This window comes from Erithacus rubecula, assembly GCF_903797595.1.
Source record: "Erithacus rubecula genome assembly, chromosome: 10".
NCBI classification, from domain to species: Eukaryota; Metazoa; Chordata; class Aves; order Passeriformes; family Muscicapidae; genus Erithacus; species Erithacus rubecula.
This window is the reverse complement of record NC_136662.1, coordinates 2,516,034-2,528,393: the sequence shown is the minus strand read 5'-3', so window position 1 is coordinate 2,528,393 and position 12,360 is coordinate 2,516,034. Positions and strand designations below refer to the sequence as shown.

Here is a 12,360-nt window from a genome sequence, read left to right as displayed (position 1 = left end):
TCAGCCTGTGACTGACCACATCCCAGACTGAAGGGAGGGTGGTTTTTTTCTCCCAGTGTGTAAAATGAAGCTGTTCTAAGTTCAGTGATTTCTCCATATGATCCTGATGGCAGCTAAACCAAGAGCTACACTATTGCTAACTCAAAAGGGATGTGGGAGAGCAGTTATTTTAATATACACTCATTCATTTTCCTGTAATGAGATATCAGCATGATTTTTAAGACCACCAAAAAGGCTTGTTTTTTCTCTTAATGAGCAGTATCTTTAAGAAATTTACACTCAAGTCCTAGACACTGATATCCTGAGGGTATAACTGAGGCAAGAAACTGGGGGATTTTAGGGGTCAAAAATACTGCTTCACCTCTCTCTGAGCATGGGTTAGTGCTCCAGGAAATACAAAGAGGAGTAGAATTTATTCCAGGACAGCTTAATCTTAATTCAGACAAGCTGCTAATAGGACAAGTGTTTAAAAGCCAGATTTTCCATAGTTTCCCAAGGTTCACAGAGTTTGACACAAAGTTCCTTGAAGTCCATGGAGAATTTGAGCCAGCACTTTCTTTTGCCACATTTCAAATAACTGTAAATGTATTGCACATAGTTTTTAACTAGATTGTTTTTACTGGAGGTTCCTAGAAGCTGATTTTTAGTATAATTTTTTTTTTTTTTTGTCTGTTTGCTTGTTTTCCGGCAGCCCAATGGTAGCAGCCAAGGCAAGGTGCACAATCCATTCCTTCCTACCCCAATGTTGCCACCACCACCTCCGCCACCAATGGCTAGGCCTGTGCCTCTGCCAGTGCCAGACACAAAACCTCCAACCACATCAACAGAAGGAGGGGCCACCTCTCCCACTTCTCCAAGTAAGTACAGACACAGCGGGACCCAAGGGCGCTCGGCTGTGCAGGGATCAGGACTGCACACAGCTGGGGAGCTCTCTGCTCTCCACCAGGCACAAAACCCTGAGTTGTTCTGTGTCAGCAGGGAAAGCCTTAGCTCCAGGTTGCAGTCTTATTTTTGCCTGGGTTGGCATTTCACACCACCACGTGTGAGGGAGGTGGAGCAGAGCTCGGATCTTTGGGATCTTGTTTGCTGCCATGAGGATTCATGTTGATATCCCATCCCTGGAGGTGCTGGAGGCCAGGCTGGATGGGCTCCTGAGCAGCCTGGTCTACTGGGAGCTGTGGCAGAGGGGTTGGAACTTGGGTGATCTTTGAGGTCCCTTCCAACCCAGACCTTTCCATGGTTCTGTGATGAGTTGAAATCTCAAGTCAGGTTTTAGAGGACAGACCCCACATGGAAGCCAGACAATTTCATCCCTGCTTATACACACTGGGCTAAACTAACAACCCTCTCCAGTTTGCTTCAATTGTCGTTCTTTTGGGAGTAAATCTTCCTAAATTAAGCCAGACATCTTTCCCTTACACCATGCATTTTAGGCAAGAAGTTTTGTTATGTCTCAGTGCTAGGGAGAAAGCTCTAATCCTCTCCCACCACCCACAAGGCTCCCATATGCATTTTGTGGAGCCACAAGTCAAATTTACGAATTCCTGGATACACACTTGGGGATACCACTTTGGAGTCACTCTTCTGGGAAACAAATGCAATTCAGCTGTGTCTGATGCTTTAAAAAAAGTCTGGATGTTCAGGGAGTTAATTGTGAAATGATTTAATGAAGCTATGCTCAAACTGACATTTAAAAACAAAAGGGAAGCTTTCAGTGCTTTAATGGCAACTGTAGGGGACTTGTTCCACAGTGAAGGGAGTCCAAATAACATCCACAAACAAAAATCAATCTAATCGAAAGAGCAAATCCCTTTGTGTGCTTTTCAAGCTTATTATTTAAATGCTATATGCAACCTCTGCTTGATGTGCAAAGAGGTACTCACTCTTCAGACCAAGTGAAGCCTATGTTTCTAAAGCTTTATATACTGTTCAGGAGACTTGCAGAGGTTCCAGGGGGCATTTTTAAAATCTGGTAGTTCCTCAGAGGTTTTCATTGCCTTCTGCTACACGATAGTGCATCAACTGCAAACTCAGCAAGATGCTCTGGCTCGCTTGGAAATTGAAATGGGTTTTAGTATGAGACAGTCTGGTAAGATTGTGAACACAATCTTGTAGAATCAGGACTTCTCGAATTGATCAGCAGATTTTTGTTGAGTGAAGAAGTTGATTCATTCCCTCCCCTCCGCTCCTCTTTCTGACCTTAGACCAGCACTGGTGCTATCAGGAAGTTTTGACACTTTCCGAGGGGATTTTTGAGTCCTATCAATAAGATTCAGCGGTGGGATCTAAAAGGTTAATGTTTAGTCATAGTTATCACTGAACACAGTCAGCAATGCCTTGCTATCTCCTTGCCTTCAGAACCGGGAAAAACAAAACTAGGTCAGTGTGTACTTGTCATTATGGTTGTGACTCAGTTTCCTGGCAGTGTCTGGTGTCAAAAAGAAAAGATTCCCAACAATATTTTAGCACTCATCTTAATTTTTTATTTGACTGTGATTGTGTAAATAAGCTCATAGCGTGTCTGGCCAGATTCTCAGCTGGTAGAAAAATGGGCATTTCTCCTCTGAAGGGAGCAGGACACCCATTGGTGTCAGCTTGGGGCTGGTCACTGGGCTCTGTGTTCAGCAGACAGCTGCCACGTTAATTGGGAATGGAGGTTTTCTCAAGAGCAGCCAGTTAATGGTATTTAAACAAAAGATTAGGAAAATAATTACTGTTTGTTAATTAGCCACGCTGATGTCTAAACATATAGCTCTGTACATATTCAGGCACGCATCTTCCTTTTGGTGAGGGGTTTGAGTAACAGTGACTTAAGTTGTAAAGAAGCATATAATTTAATTTAGGGACAAATTTTACAGAAAAGTAGATTATAGGAAATATTTTCTAAGAAAAACCATGAGATATAAGCCAAAGCCAGTGGAAGCATTGGCCACATAAAGAGGAAAGCAAACTGAAGTTTGAGGCGTCGCAGGCAGGGTTTGCCAGCAGGACCCACTGGGCTCCATTCAGTGTGTCAATCAGGTCCAGCCCTCCATTTCCCTCCGTGTTTATTTTTTCCTTAACTAAATATTAGCCTTCAAACAGGCAGTGCAGATTCACCAGAGTTCCATGAAAGCCTCACACAAAGGTGCTTTCCATGGTTACGAGCTGCTGGAGCAGCTTTGGGGGTGTCACAGGGTTATGGCTGGCTGCCCCCAGGGCTTGGGGATATTGGAAAGTCACTTCTGCAACAAAGGCAGGAGGGATGTTAAATTTTGGCCAGACTCTCTCCTTAGCCGTGTGGAAGAGAATGAACCCCCCTCCTCCCAAGGAAATGGAGTGAAAGGGGTTTGATTTTGCTCCATTCTCCTTCCCTTTTTTGGTCTAGCAGAAAGCCCTCAGCAGAAACAAAATGCAGTCACGGCCCAACCAAAAATTGGAATATGGCCCTCCTGAGGGGTGCAGGAGCCAGGAGCAGCTGTTCAATACAGCATGGCCTCCTGGGAGAGAGAGCTAAAAATCACAACAAGGTGGTTAATGATTCTCAGAGCAATAGTGAAACTCTCCAGCTGTGACATTAACCAAAACATGAACATTAGTGCTGTCCAAGGAAGGAAGAGCCCCTGGAGATGCACACGGGGGATTTGCTGCTACTGGGTGGCCAGGCATGCTCTGGGAGCTGATAATTTCAGCTGCAAATCCCATCCCTTTGGAAAGCCAGCATTTTCCTCAGTCAGATGGCACAGTGGAGATGGGATTCATGAGGTTTGGGAGGTTCATTTTTCCTCCAAAGAACCTTTTTCAATAGAATATATCTTTGATATCTGAAGCAGACCCAACATTATCTTATCTCAGATCTTTTCTTGATTTTCTTTGGTTGATAACCCATTACAAACACAGCACAATATTTTCTTGAACTTGGCAGTTTTGGGGTTTAATATCTCACTGCCCAAAGCAAACACCATCTCCACTACATTCCAGTTAGGCTTTATCACTACAATAATTAAATCATTCCAAAGCAGAGCCTAAGATACTGCCATCCTGTACACCCTGATTTCTAAACAGCTTTTTATAACAAAGTGTTATTTTCTGAGATTCACAACTCTTAAATAGACTCATTACTGGTTAATGTCCCTTTGAACAAAGGAGTTTTCTTGTTAAATGGCATTTGTGTCAGGATGAAGAGAATAATCTTGTGGCTGTGGTCCTGTCCTTGGGTCACAGCATCCTGTGCAACTCTCCAGGCTTGGGACAGAGTGGCTGGAAAGCTGGAGAAGGAGTTGAGGCACCTGGTCTGCATCAGCTCTGGTGTGGCCACAGGACCAGGGCTGTGACTGTCCCCTGTGCCCACCCTGAATCCAGTAGGAAAACACTGAAATGCTGGAATGTCCAGGGAAAGGAATGGATCTGGGGAAGGGTCTGGAGCACCAGGAGCAGCTGAGAGAGCTGGGAAGGGGCTGGAGAATCCCTGAGGGGCTGGGAAGGGGCTCAGCCTGGAGAAAAGGAGGCTCAGAGGGAATTTCTGGCTCTGCACAACTCCCTGCCAGGAGGGGACACTGGGGGGATTTCGGATCTGCTCCCAGGGAACAGGGATAGGAGAAGAGGGAACAGCCTCAGGTCACCCCAGGGAAGGTTTAAATTGGATATTGGGGAAAATTTCTTCACAGAAATAGTGATCAAGCACAGGAGCAGGGGCAGTGGTGGAGTGCCCATCCCTGCAGAGATTTAAAAGCCTGTGGATGTGGCACCTGGGGACATGGGTTAGTGGTGGCCTTGGCAGTGCTGGGGTAGGGGTTGGACTCAATGATCTTAAAGGTCTTTTCCAACCTGAACATCTCCATGATCCTGCAGTCAGATTGGCTTTCTCTCCCTTCCTCTGCTGTGCATTGACTGAGCTCCTTCTGGGCAAGTCTGAGCTTTCTGTTTGCTCCTTTCCCCATCCCCAAAAAAGAGGGTTGACTCTATTATTCAATTTGCTAAAATTTTCAGTTCCCTCTCAGATACTCAGCTGCAGAATGCACTGCAGTGAGAATTGTTCTGCTGCACCACATTCCTGCAGCTAATTCTCTTGCTGCAGCTTGAGAAACAGGACAACTCTTCACATCAAACACATGTACCTGTCATCTTGGTCTGTAAAAGGGAGGCCTAGTGGTACATTAGGTGATCACTCACCCAAATCATCTTTATCAATTGGTTTAATCCAGAACAATGATAAATTGCACATTCTTGCTCTTAACAGCAATTATTTCAGCAAAGTATATTTAAAAGTAACATTTCCCTACTACAGGCAACTTTAAAACACACAACATCCCCAAAACTGTTTGTTTGTCTTGTCTTTCATACAATTTCTTGCCATTTTGGCTAAATATCAAAGCTGTCTGTGTGAGCAAATGTTCTTTCTCTGCCAGCTCCTGTTTTGCTTGTTCCTGAAGTGAAGCATCATAGCAAATTTGTGGCATCACATTCATTTCCTTGGCTGTGGGCTATGATGTTGCAGGCAATCCTTGGTGAATTCCAGTAGCAGAAAGAGCAGGCTGGGCAGGAAGCTGTTTCTATTCATGCCCAACAGGACAGCAATCAGCTGGTGTGAACCAGTGTAGGTCTGTGCCATTCCCATGGAGCTAAGCTGATAAAATCTGGAGAAGATCTGCCTAAGAGACCTGGCTGCTGTTCCTTGTTCCTTTCCATGCTTTGGCTTTTCCCAAACTGGAGTTTGAAGGCCCAGCATAGGCTTAGCTTATAATATAATGTGACCCAGCTTTATCCAGTGAGATAGTTTGCCCCATCCTAATTCTGGGGCAAAGCCTGGGGATCAGATTTCCAGGAATCCCACCTCCATGCCAGCCAAAGGTATTTATCTGAAGACACTAAGATACAGCTGGAATCATGGTCTAAACAAAACTCAGTACTTCTCCCTTTCCTGAAACATTTCCCTCTAACAGGGGAATGTGTATTCCACATCAGTTTAATATTCCAACCAGAATGGCCCTTTAAAATCCACAAACATCCCAGGACATCTTACAGCAAAGAGGGAACAGCACCTTGGGAGAGTCCAGTGTAAATCCTCTGCATATTTGTCATTTTGGTGCTCTTCCCCCTTTGGCTTCAGCAGTGCAATTATATGACCTGAAGGAAATACCAAGCTGACATCTGAGTATTTTCAGAAAGAAGTTAAACATCGTTTGGAGAGGAAGGAAGGTGTACATAGCAACTCACCCAGCCAGCTTGGAGGGGACTTTTGTGCATATTACACACTTTCCAAATGCTTTTGAATTTTTTTGTTTGAACAGAGAAGTTATTTAAGTCAGCATTCTGCTGGTTCCCCTTTGATTTTCTACCAAATATCACAGCAAAAGTATCTGCCAGCGGGGAACTGTAAACAAGATCTTGAGTTCCTTCCCTTCTGGGTGGAACTTACCTGCTCCAAGGGATTCAATGGCCTCTCCACTCAATCTGCTTCCTTAAAAGTAGACCAGGACAACCAAACAACAGATGTTTGATTTTTTGAGCTCTAAGTTAATTTTCCCCACTGCAGAAGGAATTCTTAGTCTTGCACAACATTAGTTCATTAGTTTGTTAAAAAAAATATATATATCCACGAAGAACAGCACAGAAGAATCTTAATAGAAGGCACTAGCAACAGGGAAATGCCCTTTGCAAATGTGTGGCTTCTTTGAATTATTAACCAAATTAACATGGTAAAAAGGTGAGGGGAACATCTCACCAGATCTACTCAGTTAATTTCTTCCTTGATTTGCAGGCAGGAGTAACATCCAGATTACCTGTTCATAATATTCAAGCTGCACCACAATTTGCAAAACCATCTCAGGAAGATGAATTAGTGCACTTAAAAATTCCTTTAAGACTTTGTGAAGGAGAAGTGTTTTTTGCATGATTTTTGCAAGTGTTAGCTTCTTGGAGAGAAAAGCTCACCTCACCAGAAACTAATGGGAAAAATTCCTTCTTAGAATCCAGGAGTGTCTTATCTCCTGTCATATCAGTAGGAAATGAAGATATGCAGTTCCAGGGGTGATTTCAGGGAATCTTGAGAAAGGGAGGTTGTCTGATGAAACTGTAAGAAGTAAAAGGCATCACAAGATGTTTGTGAGACTTGAAGGATGTGATTCTGCTTGCTTCTAGACTTGGGAACTCATCACCCAAGGGCTTTGTGGGATGCAGAACATCCACAAAGTCCAAGTTCAGACAGGGCACTGGGTGAGAAATCCCTCCAGGGCCTTAAATACAGAGAGTCCCTGAGCTGAAAATAATCAGAGGTGGGAAAGAGTGGGAGAAAATAAATATGTGACCTGTTTTGGTTGCATCTGCTTAGGGGTTCTAAGAGAGGTGGCAGTGTCAAGGTGGAGCATTGGTCTGATTTGGCACAGCCTTAAACCAAAGGCTCCTCCAGTGAAATCCCTCTTCACCAAACATTTGCCTTCAGAAGGGTAAAAGAGTTTCCTCCACTCAGCCAGCTCAGTGTCTTCTCTGACTCTTAGCTCACTTTACTTTTCTATAACATTGAGGCCTCAACATTATATTTAGCCTGACTGGAATTTGGCAAGTAACTTTCCTTTTACTATTGTTTTTTTGGTCTCTTCATTGGATAGTTAGGTTGTCTGGGGATTTTATTCAGCAGAATGCATTCCCATAAATATATTCAAAATAGATAGGAGCCCTCTTTGTATTAAGGCATCTATTTATGTTATTTGAATTTAGATCAAAACATGCAAAAAACTGAGGAAGAGAGAAGATTGCTTGAGAGTTTTCAAATGAGAGGAAGACTAAAAATGCATTGAAAGCTTTTGGATGTGGAAGTACGTGGCATTGTGGACAGTTGCAGTGGAGAATATAATGCAACAATAAAATCATTAAAGTACTTCAAGTTTGGAAGTAATCTGGGTTCTTGGCTTGCATTGCATTTAATAGCTTTACATTTATGGGAGCCACTCCAGTTTTTAAAGGCAGCTTCAGCCTTCAGACTGATTGCACTTACCACCCCAGTGAAACTGCAACCCATTAATTTTTTACCGAAAGGATCTTCCTAGTTTGTCAAACACATCAAGTGAACATTTTAGAGAGTGCAGACCACAGCAGTATGAAAACCAAAACTTTTGAGAGAGAATGCTGGACTAGCATGAAATAAAGGGTCTGATCCTGTTAACGAACACTTAGGTAATTCCATCCCTATACAAAACTGTTAAAAATAAAGATACCAGACATCTGGGTGAAAGCAGCAGAAATCTCCTGTGCCAGCCCATCATGGCAAGGCCTGCAGTGGTTCTCCTTCACGCTGGAGAGCTGCACAGCCTGTGTGAGCCTCTCCCTTCAGCCCAGTCCCCTACGTGTCAATACCCCCAGCACAAAACCCAAGCCTTCCCAGCGTCTGGAACCAAACTCTCGCTCTCTAAAACGTTCGCACATTTCTGTGTCAAACATCTGCTTAGGTGGCTCTGAGACAGTGTGTTTTGGTGTTGTTCGTGTGCAATCTAGTGCCGCTTCCTCAACGCATGTGTCCCTTCCCTTCACAGCCTACTCGACACCCAGCACCTCCCCCGCAAACCGATTCGTCAGTGTTGGACCACGGGATCCAAGCTTTGTAAATATCCCTCAACAGACTCAGGTGGGCCGCTTTCGACTTCTCTGTTTGCCTGCAGCCTCTCCTCCTCCTCCTCCTCCTCCTCCTCCAGTGTCCTCTAACGTGTCCCCGCGGAGCAGCTGCCCTGCTGTCACTTCACCCACATGGTCTCAGTAACTACACTGAAATGTCACTTGCAGTTTGTTTGTCTGTTGTGGTTTTATTTCTTTTTTTTTATTTTATTTCTTTTTTTTTTTCTTTTCTTGGGCTTGTGTGATAATAACGCTGCTTTTGTAACTGGAAGGATCTCTCTTTGCTTTCTGAGGTGTTGGCTCCCAGCGCGCAGTTGTTTGCTCTTGGGCTATGGTTTCCAACTTGATCCCCAGGCACTGCATTGAATTGTGTTTAGATTAGAGTAGGAGAAATCCTTCCCTGCGAGGGTGGAGGGGCCCTGGCACAGGTTGCCCAGAGAAACTGTGGCTGCTCCATCCCTGGGAGTGTCCAAGGGCCAGGTTGGACAAGGCTTGGGGCACCTGGGGTAGGGGAAGGTGTCCCATGAAATGAGATGATCCTTAAGGTTCCTCCCAACCCAAACCAGTCTGTGATGTGCAAAAAGAGATCAGAGACACCCATCAGGTAACAGTGCCCAGCAGGCACAATGGGAGATTGCTCCAGTGACTTCCATGTTAAAAAAAAAAAAAAATACCCAAATTCCTGGTTGGCCATTTGCGTGGTGGGCTTTGAGCGAGCAGGAGATTTTTGTAATTGCAAGCACATCTGTTTTCCTTACACAAAGAGAAAAAAGTCCAGTTGAGGCAGGCCTATAAAGCTGGGTTAGCTGAATTCATGGTCCTGCTATGGTCAAATCAGAAGCTCAAGTAAACATTTGTGTTTCTTTAGGAGAAGGACGAGATTTAAATGTGCTTTTTCCAAGCTGTATCAAATTCCCAGGGTCGATTAAGAAAATAGTTGTTGGCAGTTTTGTTAGCAGCTAATTTGAGCCAGATGTTGAAAAAAATTAAGTCTGGGCTTAATATCACGTTATCATGGGGGAGAAGGTATAAAAAAGTGAGCAGAGTTAGTTCTTTAGGACAACTGTAGTTTATAGTTTGAAGTGATTGCTTGACTATGTTGCAATTCTTTTAAAGGTCAACTACACAAAATATTACTGATTTTGTTTTGAGCTGGTTGCAGCGACTAAAAAGCAATAATTCAAATAACTGACAAACTGGGCATTACTACCCTTGGCTCTTGTAAGTTCTTTCAAATGGTTTATAGGCTTCTGAATAATTAGTGTGCAGATTAATGGCTGTCACATGCCACAGTAGGTGCATGAAGACAGACTCCTCGTTGTGATGGCTTCAGCACCTCCACTGTCACTGGAACACAGGTCACTCATTCCCAAAGATTTTTAATTTACAGGGCTGCAGGCAGCTGCCTGTGAGCACAACGTGGTTTTTTTGCTGTCTGCTCTTTGTGTACAATTTGTTAGGGGCTTTAGTTTATAGCTCTGTGCACAGCACAGGTTAAACTATATCGAATCTCAACCCTTCTCTGCATTAAATAGGGTCACAGAAAGTACAGCAGCAATGCAGAGAGGGGTTTAACCCATCAGATTCTGGGGAGGGGTTTTTTGTGCCTTAACAAAACTCAGCCTGCATCCCACTTTTCCAGCCTTGTGCTTTATTGGGCTCATGGGTGTGACAAGTTTTCATGCACCTTCCCATTTCAGTCATATTTCTCCAGTTGTTTTGAAAACAACTGGAATGCACAGAAATACACTGAAATCAGGAAACAGGGATGTTAAGGTGTGCTGCTAAAGTCCTTAAGCATTTGGTCCTTTCCCTCATAGCTCAGGAAACCTGAAACCCTTTGGAGAATGCTACTTACCTTTTCCAGAAGACTTGAAAAACTCCTAGTTGGTAAATTGATTATGTAGTAAGACACAACAGTATTAAGTCTCCAAAGATATTTAAAACTTACTTGCATCCTGCAGCCTAAGTTTCCCAGCTAAGTTTGTTGACTGTAAACTTTTATCCTCCTTATTTATGACTTAAATCATTTTAAAGTGCTCTAGCGTTACTTTAAGTGCTCCTCTGTAATGCAGTGTAGTGAATAACAATGCTGTACAGTGAAAAACAATACTCAAGCACAGCTTTCAATTAAAGTCTAACATGCTGCAGTGGGCAAGGAGACTGACTTCCAGTCTCTGACTCCAGCTGCATCTCCCTGCTTCTATACATCATTACACCACCACAACCCACTTGATACTAAATATATAATTTATCAGCAAACTCACTACTTATTCATGAAAGAACTCTGAAGTTGACTGTGCTTTGAGTCAGAGAAGTGAGGTAAAAGTGCTAACTGAAATGATTTGGGATTTACATAGCATTCCTCTAAACAAAGACAGGCTTTTGTGCTCTTTTTTGCTGAGCATTAGTGTATAGAACAACCACTTAGGATATTTTTAAAATCAAAATGTAAAAACACAAGACTGTGTTATTAAAAGCAGCTGGTGTGGCTCCTTTCCATCAGGATCTTTAGAGTACATCCAGAGTCAGGCAAAGATACAGGTCCTAAGGACCACTAACTGCCAGGGACACAGCTCCCTGAGACAAGGGGAAGCAGGGAACACTCTGAGCTTCTGGAAGTCAAGCTTAAATGTAAGGGTTAAGAGACTCTTCACTGCTGGAACAATAAAATAAAAATGAAGGCTGTATCTGAACATCTGCTTTTTAAAAATTATGGTCCAGCTACAATCCATATGAAAATATTTTGGTCAAATTTTTGGTGGCTCTGATGTTCTCTTGGTGGAACATTGGACTATAAGCACTATTTACACCTCATCATCATCATCACCATCATTAGTCTTCAAGGGCTGCAGAAGTGAGTTTGTGCACAGGGATGTGGCAGCTCCAGGGGGCAGGAACCACAGTTCCCATACATGGACATTCCCAGAACATTGGAATAAAATCCCAGGCAAATGTACAACAGCATGGCTGGGCTGGAGAAAGGATCATTCTGTCCTGGGCTGTTTCCAACCAACCCAGTACATGCCTTTCTTTATTGGTATTAGAAAAATTACCAGTAGATATTTCCATTATCACTATGTTCTGAGTTATGTCATGTTGTGTCAAATAAAACTCCTTAAAGGAATTTTATGGAGTTTATATAATATTAATTAAAAAAGCCATCTTCCTGTGTCAACAAAGGTTGCAACAGGACAACCACTCCATCACAGAAGAGATGGGGAAATAAACTGCTTTAAGTCAGTAGTTCTGATTTGGTAACAAAAGTCCCCGAAGGGCTGTTGGCTTTGCCTGGTTTTAGCAGCTTCCAAACTTTTATTTGATTTGGTTTTCCACCATCCATCACTCTGCCACTCCACTCACTGCACAATTGTCCTGTCTTGGGGGTTGTTTGAATCTAAATTTCTGTTTGAGCTATTAGAAGCAACACTTGACTTGGCATCCCCTGTATATGTTGACAAAAAGGCACAGGTGTTGTAACCTTTGCTTGATAAATCATTTACTTTTGCTACTTGACTCGCAAGCAATATGGGGGCATCAGCTTTGTAACTGCCTTTTCCATATGCAAATCAGAAATCCAGGATGCCTGGGGTACAGGGGCTCTGGTTTCAAAAGCAAGTTGGTCTGGATAGCTCATGACTAAGTAATAGATACGTCTCTCATATTGCCAAGGACTTGTAATACCCAGAGTGGGAAGGGATGGGAAAGTCCCATCACATTAATTAGGGACGAGCCTCTCGGTAGCACCACGGTGAATAAAGGAGTCTGAATTTT

The 12,360-nt window shown here is 43.3% G+C and overlaps 1 protein-coding gene across 11 annotated transcripts in view; it reads left to right on the top strand.

The window, feature by feature from the left end:
- NFIA (nuclear factor I A) overlaps positions 1–12,360 on the top strand; it is a gene marked incomplete at its 3' end in the record, with an annotated part of 247,376 nt that overhangs the window by 209,251 nt on the left and 25,765 nt on the right. For 8 of the 11 annotated variants that reach the window (XM_079313986.1, XM_079313984.1, XM_079313983.1 and 5 more), the window contains 2 exons: positions 692–857; positions 8,508–8,599. In XM_079313986.1, coding sequence (XP_079170112.1) covers positions 692–857; positions 8,508–8,599 — 258 coding nt within the window. Of the gene's footprint in view, positions 1–691; positions 858–8,507; positions 8,732–12,360 lie in introns of those variants that run through there. The other 3 variants (XM_079313985.1, XM_079313990.1, XM_079313980.1) reach the window with 2 other exon arrangements.